The following is an 18,082-nucleotide window of genomic DNA, read 5'->3' on the forward strand; positions in this document are numbered from 1 at the left end:
TAATAATAATAATAATAATAATAATAATCTTTAATAGTGTCACAAATAGGCTTACCTTAACACTGCAATGAAGTTACTGTGATAAAACCTACTTGCATTGTAATCTATTGTGATGCTGCACATTTAGTGCAGAAAAAAAGTTGCATTTTACTAATTGCCGAATGGAAATGATTTTGTGTCTGACTCACAGGCTGCACATCCTGATCGGTTCTTGGATATTCGGGAAGAGTATTGGAAATGGGACCAAGGTTAAAGCTTCTTGTTTTTTTTTCTCTGGTATGTATTCCTCTGCTTCAAAGCACATCCACATTACAGACTGAATGGTGAAGTAGTCTGGAAGGCTAATCATTTAACCCACACCAGGTACTTTCACAAGTAATATTGAGCAAGAAGCTTTGGAAATCACTGGGCAGGTGGCTGCCAGTGCTTAATCCGCCCACTCCTTGCTACCTAAGGTAACAGAGAAAATTGTTTCGAAGACTGGTCTTTTGTGCACGACTGTCAACATTTGCTTGGACTGAGCACTTTCTGATCCTCAAAATCCACAGTGCCATTCGGCCCGTCGAGTCTACGTCAACCCTCTGAAAGCGCGCCCCACCCAGGCCCACTCCCCCACCCTATCCCGGTAACCCCACCTAACCTACACATCTCTGGGCACTATGGAGCAATTTAGCATGCCCAATCCACCTAACTTGCACACCTTTGGACTGTTGGGGGGGGGGGGGGGAACCGGAGGAAACCCACGCAGACACGGGGAGAAAGTGAAAACCCCACACAGTCGCCTAAGGCTGGCATTGAACCAGGGTCCTGGCACTAGTGGTAACCACTGCACCTCCGTGCCACCCACATTATGAATAAATCTGCCTGGGAATGCCACCTTGTTTGCTCTCTGCATGGATACTGAGTACACTCAGAATTTCCTTGTATTTTCTTTCAGTCACCATAGCACTACTTTTAATCCCTGCAATTCAGTTTACTGGGGTGGGGTTATTAATCAGGCATCTTGGATGATAACCTGCTGCCTCCTCAAAGAGTTCATGACCCCCTTCCTGACGGTTTTCATTCCTGGGTTTTTGGGTATAGCCACCTGCAGGTGGTGTGGGGCGAGGGGTCATGGCAATAATCAAATATTTGGGTTTGAATTACATCCTTGGGCCGTGACACCAATGTGGGGGGGAGGGGGGGAGATTAAAATGGGACAAGGTTGGGCCTCATATTGGGGTTGGGGCGAGGTGGGGATTGTTCGGGAGTGAGGGTGCACCTGTGTCAGTTGCTGTACACTTCCCTTATGTTCCGAGGATTTCTCCTCTCCCAATCAAAAGCTTGAGCTTTGACTTTGGTGAAAAGACATTTCTATGGAAAAGAAAATTCCCAAGCCACCTCTGGTTGCCATAATGCTGCTAGCTGCTGCTGGCTCCATTGGCATGCGCAGTTCACGCAATGTACAGCATTGCTGTCCAAATCGGATATCCACGTTTAAATATTTATGAACCCTGCCCTTGGCATTTGGGAATGATGCTCCTAAAAGCCCTAGATTTAAAATGGTGAGAAGGGGGAGCGTCTCTGGACTCCTTGTCACATTATGGAAATGCAGCACTTGGCCCCCAGCTGCCATTTTGATGTGGCAGAGTTAAAATCAGGACAAAGGTTTTATTGAATACAGGCTGTGAATCATTGTCAAATACACCTCCGGGCCTGTAAATAGAACGACACAATGGTTTCTACTGGTCTGATGCTGAAACTTTCGATGTTGATCCTCGGAACAGCTGGTATGTGCTGATCCTCCCAGTGTACTTGTGCACTGCTCTGTTCGAGAGCTTTTAATCTGGTGGGATCTTGTGAATGTTGCTCAGACTTCACATCTTAGGCTGATGCCAATGCCAGATATTTTTTTGTAATTGGAGCTGTCAAAGAATTGTTTCACCTTTGTTTGCTTTGTCTCGGTGTAAATCTTAAAACAACATTATGTTTTTAAAAAAGAGTAAAGATCAGACTCCTCATTCAGCGAGGTACTGGCTTTCAGCCGAGGACATACCTGTGCACCAGCCTAACATGTATAATTTATTCTTTCCGGCTCCTCCTTTAGCCTCTTGGTGTTTTTCCCAGCATGAAGGATTGCGGGGCAAGTGAATTTCGCGATGTCGACGGGAACTGCAAATTGTGTAAAGAGTGTGGACTGGGAATGGAAATGTCAAAGGTATGAAATTGCAAAACAAGCCAACAATAAGTTCACTCAAGACGCGGACACTTTACAATTACTGGCAACACAGGTAGAGAAGATAGTCAAGAAAGCATATGGCATGCTTGCCTTCATTGGCCGGGGCATTGAGTATAAGGATTGGCAAGTCATGTTGCAGCTGTATAGAACCTTAGATAGGCCACACTTGGAGTATAGTGTTCAATTCTGGACGCCACACTACCAGAAGGATGTGGAGGCTTTGGAGAGGGTGCAGAAGAGATTTACCAGGATGTTGCCTGGTATGGAGGGCATTGACTGTGAGGAGAGGTTGAATAAACTCGGTTTGTTCTCACTGGAACAAAGGAGGTTGAGGGGCGACCTGATAGAGGTCTACAAAATTATGAGAGGCATAGACAGAGTGGATATTCAGAGGCTTTTTCCCAGGGTAGAGGGGTCAATTACTAAGGGGCATAGGTTTAAGGTGTGAGGGGCAAGGTTTAGAGGAGATGTACGAGGCAAGTTTTTTTACACAGAGGGTAGTGGGTGCCTGGAACTCGATGCCGGAGGAGGTGGTGGTAGCAGGGACGATAGTGACATTTAAGGGGCATCTTGACAAATAGATGAATAGGATGGAAATAGAAGGATATGGACCCCGGAAGTGTAGAAGATTTTAGTTTAGACGGGCAGCATGGTCGGCACAGGCTTTGAGGGCCGAAGGGCCTATTCCTGTGCTGTACTTTTCTTTGTTCTTTGTTCTTACTGACAATCCCTGATGGGGTCCATTGAATTGACATAGGGGAAGACATGAGGGCATTGAGGACAGTTGCTTGCTTCCAAGGAAGAGCAGATTGTCTGCGGCTCTCTGCCTCTTGAGCTGAGTTAACAATGTAGAGATTCATCATTTATTTCAAGATACATATCAATTTTCCTATGATTAATACAAATCCAGCGATCAAACCATGCTTATAGTGAATGTGATGTGATATGCCTGCTCTAGTGAAATGGTGATAGAGAGAGAGAGAGAGAGACAGAGAGACCACATCTGAGTAGGTGCTTTGCATCTTTCTGAGTGTGCTCGAGATAATCAATTTTGAAGCATTTATAATGGAAAGTAAATACATTGTTAAAAGTGGTGTCATTAATCATTGTGTTTGCTGCACAATGTGCAGTGTGCAGGTCTCTGAAATATGCTGCAGGAATACAAACAAAACCCTGATGACTGGTGGCAAATTGTGGACATGAACATGAGAAAACCTCCACCCGTCATGTGTTCCCACTGCCGCATACTCCAGTACACCAATAGCAGCAATAGCTACATGGATCATCCAGCCAACTTTTCCATGCCCATATTTATGCTCCACATGATGCTCCACTCATCCTACTTCACTACTTCATCTTATTATTCTTATATTCTTCTATTTCTTTCTCCTTCATGCAATCATCTTAGCACAGTGGTCAGTACAGTTGCTTCGCAGCACCAAGGACTTGGGATCGATTCCCGGCTTGGGTCACTATCTGTGCCGAGTCTGCACGTTCTCCCCGTGTCTGCGTCGGTCCCCCACCCCCCGGAGTGCTCCAGTTTCGTCCCACAAGTCTCGAAAGATGTGGGGCGAAATTCTCCCAAAACGGGAGAAATCGTCAAACCGCCGTAAAACCCGGGCGGGTTTTACGGCATCGCGCCCCTTCCCGATGGGGGACCGATTCTGGTCCCCCGTCGGGGCTAGCAGCCCGACGTCGGAGGCTCCGACAAGTCGGGCTTAACGAAAATCGTTAAGCCCGCTTGTCGGACTTAGCGCCGGCTGACGCGTCATATGACGTCAGCCGCGCATGCGCAGGTGGGAAGACTCCACCCGCGCGTGCGCGGGTGACGTCATCGCGTTTTGCGCGAAACCCGCGCATGCGCGGTCCGGGTTGCCCCTCAGCCGCCCCGCGTATTGATACTGCGGGGCGGCGGAAGGACAAATAGTGCGCGGGCATCGGGCCTGCTGCCCGCGATCGGTGGGCACCGATCGCGGGCCCATGGCACCCTTGGCACGGCCGTGGTACTGCCGTGCCAATCGGTGCCATGGTTATTTTTTTCCAGGTAGTCACGACGTTTTTACGAACGGCAGGACCAGGTGTGTTTGCCGTTCGTAAAAAGGTCGTAAAGGGCTGGGACTTCGGCCCTTCTAACAGCTGTGAATCGCTGCCGGCCGTAAAAAAACGGCGGCAGCGATTCGTGTCGGGATTTCGGCGGGGGGGTGGGAGAATAGCGGGAGGGCGTCAAAAAAGTCGGGAAGGCCCTCCCGCTATTCTCCCACCCGTCGTGGGGGGCGGAGAATTTCGCCCGTGCTGTTGGGTAAATTGGACATTCTGAATTCTCCCTCAGTGTACCCGAACAGGCGCCAGAGTGTGGCGACTAGGGGCTTTTCACAGTAACTTCATTGCAGTGTTAAGCTTACTTGTGAAACTAATATAGATTACCTAGCTTCCTCCTCAGCCTTGCAACCTCCCAAAAGGTTTGAAGACATGCCCAAAAAGAGATTGTGAATGGAAGAAGCTGAGAACTATGTGGTAGAGGTCATTCCAAGACACCACACTGCTTAGAAAGACCCCTGCGCACCGGTCTTGTGTCAAAACTAATACTACGGGCAGAATCATCCCAGAAATCACGAAACCCAGTCTCGGGTGGGCTAATTGCCGTCTGACCCGCTGACGCCAATAGAGGCTTTTGCAACCATATTGTGCGGCACTTTGTTTAGAAAATGGATTTAATGTTGGATCATTGGATTGAATAGGATTTGGATTTTGTTTATTACGTGTACCAAGTACAGTGAAAAGTATTTTTCTGCGAGCAGCTCAACAGATCATTAAGTACATGAAAAGAAAAGGAAATAAAAGAAAATACATACTAGGGCAACACAAAGAACACAATGTATAAAAGAGAGAGGTTAGTAATTATGTTAGTCTTAGAATTAAATTTTAAAAGATTAGAATAATTGTAGGTAAAATGAGGATCCGTTAGGGAGAGCTCGCAGAGAGTCGCCACGCTCCGGCTCCATCCCGCACTCAAAAATTGATTGCTCTGTCACAATGTCAAGCCAGATGGACACCGGATCCATAACTGGAGCTCAGCCGACTTGTCGTGGTGGCCTTTGATTCTCCTGCCCTGCTGTGACTTCAGAGCTTCAGTAAAGCAGGTGCCATGGCTAACCCTGTGCAGAGCTCACACTCCTCGAGGAATAGGAAGTTGCTGGGTACTGGTGGCTGCATCCTCCTCACAGATCACCCTCCCACCCAACTTAGTGTCATATGCAAATTTGGTGATATGGTGTTTTGTTACCTCATCTAAATCATTAATATATATTGTGAAACCTGAGGTCCTAGCGCCGATCCCTGCAATCGCTAGTCACTGCCTACCAATTTCAAAAAGACCTGCTAATTCCTACTCTTTGTTTCCTGTCTGCCAACCAGTTTTCTTTCCATCTCAATTCCCCCAAACCCATGCGCTTTAATTTTACACGCTAATCTCTTTTATGCGGGATTTTGTCAAAATCCTTCTGAAAGTCCAAATACACCACATCCACTGGCATTCTCGAAGAATTCTAGTAGATTTGTCAAGCATGACTTCCCTTTCATAAATTCATGCTGACTCTGTCCGATCCTCCATTTTTCTAAATGCTCTGCGATAAAATCTTTGATAATGTTTCCCCATACTGACGTCTGGCTTACTGGTCTATAATTACCAGCACGGGGCAGCACGGTAGCATTGTGGATAGCACAATTGCTTCACAGCTCCAGGGTCCAGGTTCGATTCCGGCTTGGGTCACTGTCTGTGCGGAGTCTGCACATCCTCCCCGTGTGTGCGTGGGCTTCCTCCGGGTGCTCCGGTTTCCTCCCACAGTCCAAAGATGTGCAGGTTAGGTCGATTGGCCATGATAAATTGCCCTTAGTGTCCAAAATTGCCCTTAGTGTTGGATTGGGTTACTGAGTTATGGGGACAGGGTGGAGGTGTTGACCTTGGGTAGGGTACTCTTTCCAACAGCCGGTGCAGAGTCGATGGGCCGAATGGCCTCCTTCTGCACTGTAAATTCTATGATAATCTATGAAATTACCTACTTTCTCTCCACCTCCCTTTTTAAATAGTGGGAGTTACATTAACCCCCCTCTAATCTTCAGGAACAGTTCCGTAATCTATAGAATCCTGGAAGATGACCACCTATGCATCTACTATTTCTAGAGCCAACGCCTTCAGTATTCTCGGATGTAGATTATCAGGCCCTGGGGACTGCATTGTCAGAGTTAATATCCTCCCTCACTATTATGTTAATTTCTTCCTTGATCAGTAATGCACCCCACCGCCTTTTCCTTTTGGTCTGTCTTTCCTAAATACTGAATACCCCTGGATATTCAGTTCCTATCACTGCTCACCCTGCAGCCATGTGAAAATAAAAATGAAAATCGCTTATTGTCACGGGTAGGCTTCAATGAAGTTACTGTGAAAAGCCCCTAGTCGCCACATTCCGGCACCTGTTCGGGGAGGCTGGTACGGGAATTGAACCGTGCTGCTGGCCTGCCTTGGTCTGCTTTCAAAGCCAGCTATTTAGCCAAGTATGCTAAACCAGCCCCATGTCTCCATAATCCTGACTACAGCATACTCATTCACGTCTATTTGTGCGATTAGTTCATCCACGCATTATGGCACAAGCCTTTAAGCTTGTCTTTTTAACATTACTAGTTCCGCTCCCAATATTTTTCACTGTAGCCCTGTTTGAATCCGGCTCTTAGTTTAGCTGTCTATCACTTTTCTTATTCCCCTTTCTTTCTTTTGTTTTTGTCCTTATTTCCTCCTCTGATTCCTTGCATAGGTCTCCATTCCCTGCCATATTAGTTTTCTGCACTCCTCAGATTTCAGGTTATAGAACATACAGTGCAGAAGGAGGCCATTCGACCCATCGAGTCTGCACCGACACACTTAAGCCCTCACTTCCACCCTATCCCTGTAACCCCATCTAAACTTTTTGGACACTAAAGGCAACTTAGCATGGCCAATCAGACCTAACCTGCACATGTTTGGACTGTGGGAGGAAACCGAAGTACACGGAGGAAACCGGCATGCTTGTGAAGACTTTTTCTCTATTAACCATACAGCCATTCCAGTTGGCATGAATATGATACATGAATAGCTTGTTGAGTCTCACAAAGGTTAGACCGCCTGGTGTAACTGCAGTGTGGGTGCTATTTCTTTGCCGACACCCGTTGATTATTTGGGATTTCAACATGCCCCACACTAAATGTTCTTTGCAAAGACATATAATAATCTAAAATCCTTATTAGCGTCACAAGTAGGCTTACATTAACACTGCAATGAAGTTGCTGTGAAAATCCCCTAGTCGCCACACTCCGGCGCCTGTTCGGGTACACAGAGGGAGAATTCAGAATGTCCAAATCACCTAACAGCACGTCTTTCGGGACTTGTGGGAGAAAACCGGAGCACCCGGAGGAAACCCACGCAGACACAGGGAGAACATGCGGACTCCACAGAGACAGTGACGCAGCCGGGAATCAAACTTGGGACCCTGGCACTGTGAATCGACAATGCTAGCCATTGTGCTACCATGTTGCCCGTGATGGAGGAGGCCGTCCACCTTCAGACGGAGGCGATGGTGCTGACATGCTAATGCACTGTGGTCAACACTGGCATGGTGACCGCTGCCATGGAGACCTTGTCCAGGATATTAGTCCTGCGTTGCTGCACAAACTGCATTCCAGGGCAGAGGCAGTTGCTGGCATCCATCAACGTCAATTCCAGAGGGGCTGGGTCATCTCAAACCTGCTCCATTGCCCCTCTCTCTCAACAAGGCAGCCAGTATTAGCAGATGCACATCCTGGGGCCTTCAATCCAGGTGCCTTGGGTGTGTCCCGCCCTTCTGAATCCCCCCTTCCAGTGACTCTCTTTAGCTCCACAGGCTGAGGAAGGAAGCACTGCCTCACAGCAAGTCCTCGAAAACAGGTCAGGTCCCTCCAGGTCTTGACGCTCCAGAGGATGCCCGCAAAGGTCATCACAGATAATAGGCTACAGGAGTCAGCAAGTTGCCTCCCCTCCACTGTGAAAGTGGGGATGCACCAAAATGTATTGGTGGGGTTAGAAATGTCAACAGGGTGTAGTTGGACAGCATGGATATGAGTGTTAATGACTCCTACATAATTTCAATTTGTGTAAGTAAACTCTGTCTATGTCTCCTTGTTATGATGAGCAGTGTTCCTGGCAGTCTGAAGTGTAAACCTGCACTAGACAAAGGCAGATATCTCAGTCCAGGGCCGCCTCTCTGCACAATCTTCCCGGCCCACTGCTGCTGTGATTTCACTGTTACTGTGATGCCTGCATTTCAATGGGGCTTATTATTGCTGCCAGAATGTCCTGGGCTGGTGTCACAGACTTCCATCTCTCCCTGTGTACTCTCGGCACATTTTGGGGTGCGGCTGGCTCCCCCCACCCCAATCACATCATCTTCTGTCTCCGGTGACAAGTGTGGTCCTGATGTTACGAAGGATGCCGTGGGATCAGGAGAAGTAACATTTTGCCCGCTGCATCACCATGATATGACCCTGTTCATTGAAAGTGAGTGAGCTGGCATCGGCCAGACAGGAGTCTGAAGTTCATCGAAGCTCTGTGAGGTTCTGTGCACTGTCTTACCTGTATGTTGTCATTATGCTCCTGGAATACAGGACTATGGGCAGCTGCTACGCCTCCATGACATGAGCCTTATTGCAGAGGGTATGTACACTACCACCAGTCAGACCTGAACCTACGTGTGTCTATGGCATGTCCTCACTGCATGTCGTCATCGTCCTCCGCCAATCTAACTGCTATGAGGGCATCCCAAGCATGCCTGTCTTATCTGGACCTTGCGATGGCGTCATGACTGTCATCTACACCTTTGAGGACCTCCCCAGCCTCATTGGAGGAGACATATTCCATCTCCTCGGCAGCTGCTCCCACCATTGCAGTGCCAGACTTTGCGGGCACAGCAGGCGCCAATGATGCCTGACCACCCTCTGGTTTGTATTGCAGGGCTACACCAGACACTGGAACCTCACATTCAGCATCCCAATGGTTTGCCCCGCCAAAGTGCAGGTTACAGCATGAGCCTCATTGTACTTGCTTTCTACTGCACTGAGGCCTCCACAAGGGCATCATCAGCCATGTGCTGTGTGAGTAGCTCTTGACCTCGAGTAGCCAACACTATAACATCTGGACCCTGGAGGATATCGGGGATCTGGGACCAGGTAAACATTCAGAGAGTCCGAGCCTTTGTGGTTGACGGAGTTTCTACAGAGATCTAAGTGCACGTTGATGCACCTGTGGAATACAGAGATCTGTGCAAATCCCAGTGCTCTTGCTTCCTGGCCCTAGTCAAAATGGACAAAGTTGTGTGCCTCACGAAGATTGTGACTTCCGGATGCACTTGTGGATAGAAGCCTGCAAAATCCCACAGCGGTCACCTGTGGAGCCCTGGAAGGAGCCATTGGGGTAAAGATTGAGTGCCGCATTCACTTTCACGTAGACGTGACAGTTGATGCTCTCCAGGTCCCCGTGGCATGAAATCCTGTGGCAGGTGGCAGATGCAACCAAACGCTTTCCTGCGCAGTCTCCAGTGATACTAGTTCTCTTATCATCTGCAGGAATGGCCAGCGCCATCTGTAGACTCTGGGCCTATTGATGTACCTGTGAACGATGACTCTCTGGGGTTCATTCTCTGCGCGGAGGAGGCCCAGCCACCCTTTGCTCTGAGGTTCTGCTCCTGCCTTTGGTGAGCTGAGCCAGGCGCCTCTGTCACATTCTTCTTTGCCTTCTCTCCTGCCTATAAGCAATGAGGCAGACAGCGGTATCGCTGGGCTCCAATGTCCTGATGGTCTCCTCACTGCAGTGTCAAAGATAGAGAAGGATGGTTAACATTTGTCTTTTTAACAATCGCTCTTTTTTTAAGTCAGCACCTGCAGCTGCCTCTTAATACCCCTTTATCCATACTGCAGAAATGTGCCACCGCTTGGATCTTTGATGTCCAGTGTTTAGTATGCATGGTGGTTAACCAGGTTGCCAGACGCATACCTTTTAAAACCAGACGTAAATCACATTGTTCTAAAGTAACACCTGCACAGGGAAGGTGATTCTGGCCTGGGGCTGCAAAAATGAGATTTAAATGCATTAAAATTAAGCTTCCGTTGTTTAAAGTCGGAATATGACCAGCCATTGGGGGGGGAGGGGATAATCACTTCCCGAATTGATGTCAGAAAAAAACGGCTAGGACTTTCTCACAATATTTTCCAATCTCACCACAGAACACACCCGTCCCGCTCTCTTTTACTGTATTCCTCCCGTTGTCTTTGAGTTGTAAGGATCCTCCTGTTTAATCCCTGTCTGTTCCCTTATCCTCCTTGGTATTTCTGTTATGAAATGAAATGAAATGAAAATCGCTTATTGTCACGAGTAGGCTTCAATGAAGTTACTGTGAAAAGTCCCTAGTCGCCACATTCCGGCGCCTGTCCGGGGAGACTGTACGGGAATTGAACCGTGCTGCTGGCCTGCTTGGTCTGCTTTAAAAGCCAGCGATTTAGCCGAGTGAGTGAGCTAAACCAGCCCCTGCTATTTTATTATTTAAATTTTTGTACATGGACAATAATGTGCCTATGCCTTTAAGATGGACTGCACCTTTATTTCAAGTGGCTGGTAAACTGAGGATTGACCTATGAGCGGTTGCAAGGAGCTATTTATGTTTCAGATGAGCAGATTCCAGGAAGATCTGCACTGACCCACCTTGATGGACTTGGCTGTTGGCCAATGTACCATTTCAAATTGCCAGGCCTTATCAATGGCTGCTGGCAATTCTATGGAATGTTCCTTCCTCTGTGTGACTATGTTTTCTCTTTTATTTTTGTTTTGAAGTCAGAAGCTGGAGTGTCACAGCTCTGATCTTTCTTTCATCTAATGGATTCTTTCTGTTGATCCAAAGTAAAGACCTTTTTCTCTCCACAGCCAGATTGAACTGTAAGGAAATTTAATCCAGCCACCAGCTGAAGGCAGGGACAGTTGTTAAGACCTTTTTAAAATCTCGTGTGGGAGAACTCTTACCTCAGGAAGGCTATTGGTCATTTTGGTGGAGTTGGAAACAAGTATGAATTAAACAGGCCTGAGTCTGTTCCTCTGAGTGAAGGCCCAGGCTGGTAAAAGTTCAAGTGCCTCTCCAGAGGAAAACCTATTGTCTCGGAGTACTGGCTGAATGCTGCTGCCAGAGGACCTTCTCTAACGATATACTGGCAGCTCCCAAGCATCCTGGGTGGACAGCCTACGGCAACAACCTCGGCATCGGAAGCAAGGGCACTCATCTTTCATTTCATTTTAATTCCTATTATTTTCCTCTTCCCCTTCCTCTGTGTAAGCATGTCTTGTGTGTGTTTGGGTGGAAGGTGGGACAGTAAAGGGGGAGGAGTAGATTAGCTGGCTGTTGATCCGTAATAATTATTGCATATTTCATCTTTGTTCCTGTTATAAGTAAACAGTTATTGTGTTCAACTTACAAGCCGGGTGGCTATAACTTATTGAACAAAGGGGCCAAAGATTCTGCAAATTGTATGCAAAGTATTGGTTAATTCACTTGTGTTGGGATTTGGTGGTGTGGGGGGGGGGGGGGTGTCTGTGGGGTTGGAATCGACCGCGCACTCGCCCAGGGTGTTGTAACATAGGTACCTGCTGGTATTTTGGGATTTCAAAGAAGAACAGAATCAGGCTAGGTGTTTCAATGACTTCACCCAAGAAGAGTGCATTTGTCTTCCTGATTTTGTTACCCAGCCTTGCACACAATGGCTTTTTCAGCAAGATACTAAATGGCTGCCTGCACTCGTGAATACACCTTCTACAATGATCAATCATCTTCATAAGAAAGGGGAGGAGACCAGTTTGTTTTTTAATTGCTGACAACATTTTGTCTGTGTACATTCTCTTACTATCTGCTGCACTTTCTGTGGAAGGGGTTGAGACTCGAGTTCAACTCAAAAGGATAGTTCTGAGTTCCCATCGGGTCCCTGTAACAAATTTGGGGGATGGGGCAGAGAACAGGGGGTCCCACACTACCTTCGAATGGGTTTGTCCTGGGGGTGCGGAATTGTCCGTTGCATTGCGGAGCTCCTTATTTAGAAGCTTACAAAGTGGCTGATTGTTAATATTACTCTTGCAGGACTGTGGTTTTGGAGCCGGGGCAGGTGCGCAGTGTGTCATCTGCAGACCCAAGTGGTACAAGGACAGGTGGGGCCAGCAGAAATGCAAACTGTGTCTCTCTTGCGTGCTTGTGAATCGGATTCAAGAAAAGAATTGCACAGTGTCCAGCAATGCTGTGTGTGGGAAATGCTTGCCAGGGTAAGTGTCAGGACAGAAACATTCCTCCTGTTCTTCGAGGTTTATTTTCCCTGTTTAGTAATGTAATCCGGTTTATAGTTGGCAACATTTTCGCCAGCGACAAACAGAGGAAAATGCATCTCATGAATTCTTGATAGCTCTGCATTAGGGGGCTGTAAACTAATTGTGAATCCTACAGCGCTATTTGCGTTCATGTTATAAGGAGAACAATATTTGCGTTGGATGTATTACAAGGTAGGGATCTCGTTGGATTAAGAGGGTACATATTATTTATTTTAAAATTGTAGTTAAACAAGCGAGGGGTGCCAAATCGGCGGAACAGAGCTCCCTTCCAATTTGGGCGCGCAATCTCAGCTTCAAGGACTCCCTAGGTCAGGTTTCACATAGCCAGCTGGAGAGTGATGCTCCTGTTCGCTGTCCCAACTAAAAGACAGGGAGTGGAGGAGTTATTAAGGTTGTTGCATAAATGTGTTCGTGAAGACATTCCCTGTCCGTTGTCTTTGGTGAAGTCGTAAATACAATTTTCTTTTCATTGAATCCAGAAGGAGGCCATTCGGCCCATCATGTCTGCACCGACCCTCTGAAAGAGCACTCTGCCTAGGTCCACTTCCCGGCCCCAACCCCATAACCCCGCGTGTTGATCATGACCAATCCACTCACTCTGCACCATTTCGGACTCTGGGAGAAAACCCAGAGCACTCAGAGGAAACCCATTGGAACTTTCTGGCACTTTCTCAAAAAGACACCCCACTCTCCCAACCTCATAGAACATCCAGTGCAGAAGGAGGCCATTCGGCCCATCAAGTCTGCACCGACCCACTTAAGCCCTCACTTCCACCCTATCCACGTAACCCCAATAACCCCACTTAAACATTTTGGTCACTGAGGGAAATTTATCATGGCCAATCCACCGAACCTGCACGTCTTTGGACTGTGGGAGGAAACCGGAGCACCCGGAGGAAACCCACGCAGACACAGGGAGAACATGCAGACTCTGTACAGACAGTGACCCAGCGGGGAATCGAACCTGGGACCCTGCCGCTGTGACGCCACAGTGCTAATCACTTGTGCTACCTTGCTGCCCTTCTCCAGGCAGTCGAGGCTAGCGTTATCCAGTCACCATTCCCTGGTTCATTTCATATTTTCTTCTCACTGTTTCATCCTTAGTTGAGTCACTCCAAAGCTCGGCCCCTTCCGAGGTTTCTCAGTAAATCCTTTTTATTTTGCTTTCTTGTAGATTCTACAGGAAGACCAGGCTTGGAGGGTTACCAGACACAGAGTGCATTCCCTGCACAGATCCAGCTCCTCCTGGTGAACCTCCATGTAAGTGGTAGCTTCTGTCTGCGTGTCTTTGCCCTGACCTGAGAACATTCCGAATCTCCAATGTCGTGGGGAACCTCGCCAGGGTTTGCCAGCCCTGCTGTGGCTGGATTTGCGCCTGGAGGTTTCCACACCCTCCGGTGACACTGCCCTAGTCGCTGTGCTCTGCAGCACACTGACAACGATTCCGCTGGCTCTCCCGCTCCTGTTTTATCTACTGTGGAAAAACTGATTGATTAGCTCATCTGCTCCCGTGACGCACTACCTTTCTGTTCCAGTTGGGACTGGAGGATTTTCTTTATCCCTTGCGCAATAATTTTGGAAGTAATCAACACTCGTAAGACTTTTCAATCTGTCTCTGAGTTTTCTGGATCACTCATGGCATTGCCCTTGATATTAATCATCCAAGGCCTGGAGAGTCCAGGAATGGCAGCCCGAGTGTTGAGTGGTGACACTGGGGAATGCTGTAGAATATTGGAACATGAAACCCCTGCCTACATTCCCCCCTCACATAGCAGTCTTCTGATCTCACCTCCCCGTTATGAGGTAAACAAGTGTCAAACAAAGGTCAGGTCAGCTCCCCGCACGGCCAAGTGAAAAACGCTGCCTTCTGCTCTGCAAGGGCTATTAATAGAGACATACTGGCAGACTCCTGGGAACAGGTTGTACATCAATTCTTCCTGCCAGGCATGGTAAGCGGGGCAGAGAAAGATCGTGAAATTCTATATGTTCAACTAATAATATTGATACAAGCAGTAAATATTTTTTGGCCCAGCTACCTTATTGATTTTATTTTCTTGCCAAAATGAAAACTTCGAATCACAATGCTTCTGAACAGTGTTCATTTAAAGACAGAGAAAGTGATCGATCGCAGAAGAGTGAGGTTATAAAACCCCAGTGCAGCATATTAAATAGTTAACCAACAGCTCTCTCTGATTTTAATCTTCGCACCATCCCAATCCATAAATAATGGTCAAGTGAAGCTAAAAGGTAGTTCATCATTTAATTGGGCATCATGCTGTTTGCAGTGGCACCTGGGTCTTGAGCTGTGTGGCTGAAAATGCAGTGAGTAAGTTTCACGGGACATCTAATGTGTCTACATGATTATTTCAGCGTGGAATTGTCTGCAAGGTGAGAGGTCTGCCATGCTTGGACTGCAGTATCAATTATACGTCTGCAAAAGCATCGATCAACTCCTATCTGTAAGGAAACAAGAACATTTTAAAAATATAGATATTTGTAAATAGGTTTCCCCCCCTCCAAGACAGACATTTGTTAGAATCATAGAATGGTTACAACAAGTGTCTGCACACTAACCCTGGCTGTCAGAATGGATAGCTTGCCTGAATGCCCAGGCACCTCTGACCAGTCACTTGGAGGTAGGCAGGAGCAGGCACAGGTTGGGTCCTCCCTCTGACCTTGCTAGGACCTGATTTGTTTTTGAATTTACCAATTATCAAAGTAACTTGACCTCAGAGTGATCCTGATCAGGCAGCAGTCTCTCGGTGGCTACATGTTTGGTACATTTGGATCTCATGCAGTTTGCCCTCTGTTTCACAGGTATCTCCAGAGCAAATGTGGCGAGGGTCCTGAACTCGGAGGCTGCTCCCTATGACACTGCCCTTGTAGCTGTGCTCTGCAGTGCACTGACAACGATTCTGCTGGCTGCCCTGCTCCTCTGCTTCATCTACTGCAGAAAACTGATCGCAGACAAGCAGAACAACGGTAATCACGCTCGTACTCCAAGTTATGTATACACTAGTGTCAGCTGTGATTTGCTGGTCACTCTCTCAAAACTATTTCATAGCCTGTAAAACCTTAGAACATCCGGGGCTTGTAAAAGGCGTTGGCGGGTATTTCCTCTTTCTCCAGCACTGAGCCACATTCCGTCACCTGAGTGTCTCAATAACTAATACTTAAATAACAAACCTTTCCTCCTGGTGCAGTATGCTGGAAATTCAGCAGCTGTCGTGCCAATGAACATGAGTTGATTCATACAAATGCTTCACCTTCCAGGACACCCGAGACCCCACGCGACTGGAAGGTACAGAGTGGAATCTTTGTGTTCTGAGGCGCAGGTGGACGACGCGAGCACTGAAGGTTTGATTATGCACTGTCAGAAGATCAGTGCTGGCAAGAATGCAGCGCAGCGCACAGGTAAGACAAGCCAATCACGACAACGTCAGGAGCAGGCGTTGGCCACACCCCTAGCCTGCTCTGCCACTCAACACAATTCTGGTTGATCTTCTACTTTAGCTCCAATTTCATGCCCTAATCTCCACACGGTCCAAGAAACATTACAAGCATTTCAAAATGGTCATTCCAAATGGTGCAAAGTTGTCTACTTCGATCAAGTTGCACCCTTGGGTGCTTCCTTACAGTTGTGATTCTGATAATATTCAGTGTATACGTTCAATGTGAGTCATGTGACCTGAGGGTGTTCTGGACAATCCCACTCCCCTCTGTTCACGATGGCGGAAAGGTCAAACTGTCAATGATAACCTATTGTCACGTGGTAGATTTATGAGGTGAGGTGGTTCACTTTGGAAGGAGTAACAGGAATGCAGAGTACTGGGCTAATGGCAAGATTCTTGGTAGTGTAGATGAACAGAGAGATCTCGGCATCCAGGTACATAAATCCCTGAAAGTTGCCACCCAGGTTAATAGGGCTGTTAAGAAGGCATATGGTGTGCTAGCCTTTATCAGCAGGGGGATTGAGTTTCGGAACCACAAGGTCATGCTGCAGCTGTACATAACTCTGGTGCGGCCGCACCTGGAGTACTGCGTGCAGTTCTGGTCACCACATTATAGGAAGGATGTGGAAGCTTTGGAAAGGGTTCAGAGGAGATTTACTAGGATGTTGCCTGGTATGGAGGGAAGGTCTTGCGAGGAAAGGCTCAGGGAATTGAGGTTGTTTTCGTTAGAGAGGAGAAGGCTGAGAGGTGACTTAATAGAGACATATAAGATAGTTAGAGGGTTAGATAGGGTGGACAGTGAGAGTCTTTTTCCTCGGATGGTGATGACCAACACGAGGGGACATAGCTTTAAATTGAGGGGTGATAGATATAGGACAGATGTCAGAGGCAGTTTCTTTACTCAGAGAGTAGTAGGGGTGTGGAACGCCCTGCCTGCAACAGTAGTAGACTCGCCAACTTTAAGGGCATTTAAGTGGTCACTGGATAGACATATGGATGAAAATGGAATAGTGTAGGTCAGATAGGCTACAGATGGTTTCACAGGTCGGCGCAACATCGAGGGCCGAAGGGCCCGTACTGCGCTGTAGTGTTCTATGTTCTATGACTAGTAGGTATCCGGCAGTGTTGCTCGTTGGCGGATACATTTTTGGCTTTTACAAATTTCTCTTATTACGCATTAATGTTGTTTTTTGGTGAGAGTTACTGGTTCATAATAGCTTCTCTGATCTAACCATATTTGAGCAAATTAGCATGGATATTTTAACAATAAACAGGTGCAAATATGGACACTCAAGATGACACATTTGCATGTGTCACAAGTTGAAGTGTGGTTGATGCTGCTCTTTATCCCTTGGAATCTTGTGGAAAGGAAAGTATTTATATATAGATGGTTAGACACAGAAATGTCATACTGTTCTGAGGGGTATACGTACGACCCCATTGGGGCTTGGTTGGTTACGGTCGTGTTACTCTGCCCTGCATGCTCTTCCTCTTCCTTACAACCTCACTGTCCTTCTCGAGGGCTGTTAGGAATGTGTAATAAATGCCAAAGAAAGCCTCAGGGTGGGGGCACAGTGGTTAGCACTGCTGCCTCACAGCACCAGAGACCCGGGTTCAATTCTGGCCTTGGGTGACTGTGCAGAGTTTGTACACTTTCTCCCCGTGTCAGCATGGGTTTACTCCGAGTGCTCCGATTTCCTCCCGCAGACCGTTGATGTGCGGGTTAAGTGGATTTGCCATACTAAATTTCCCCTTTGTGTCGAAAGATGTGTAGGTTAGATGGGGTTATGGGGATAAAAGGTGGGGGAAGTGGGGTGGGGTGCTCTTTCAGAGGGTTGATGTAGACTTGATGGACCAAATGGCCTCTTTCTGCACTGTAGGGGACTCTATAGCACTCCACGAAAATGTGCTGAGTTAAATTATCTTAAATGAGCTTTACATGTAGGCGCAACATCTGGGCTGTGTGCCTTTGAGCTGATGTAAGGGAAAATCATT

The 18,082-nt window shown here is 47.4% G+C and overlaps 1 protein-coding gene across 2 annotated transcripts in view; it reads left to right on the plus strand.

The window, feature by feature from the left end:
• LOC119951185 (tumor necrosis factor receptor superfamily member 19-like) overlaps positions 1-18,082 on the plus strand; it is a 50,954-nt gene that overhangs the window by 8,294 nt on the left and 24,578 nt on the right. For both annotated transcript variants that reach the window (XM_038774207.1, XM_038774208.1), the window contains exons 2-7: positions 191-276; positions 2,087-2,197; positions 12,394-12,572; positions 13,810-13,895; positions 15,453-15,617; positions 15,909-16,049. In XM_038774207.1, coding sequence (XP_038630135.1) covers positions 238-276; positions 2,087-2,197; positions 12,394-12,572; positions 13,810-13,895; positions 15,453-15,617; positions 15,909-16,049 — 721 coding nt within the window. In that variant the 5' untranslated portion in view covers positions 191-237. The remainder of the gene's footprint in view (positions 1-190; positions 277-2,086; positions 2,198-12,393; positions 12,573-13,809; positions 13,896-15,452; positions 15,618-15,908; positions 16,050-18,082) is intronic.

The sequence above is a fragment of the Scyliorhinus canicula genome, chromosome 17, assembly GCF_902713615.1.
Source record: "Scyliorhinus canicula chromosome 17, sScyCan1.1, whole genome shotgun sequence".
NCBI classification, from domain to species: Eukaryota; Metazoa; Chordata; class Chondrichthyes; order Carcharhiniformes; family Scyliorhinidae; genus Scyliorhinus; species Scyliorhinus canicula.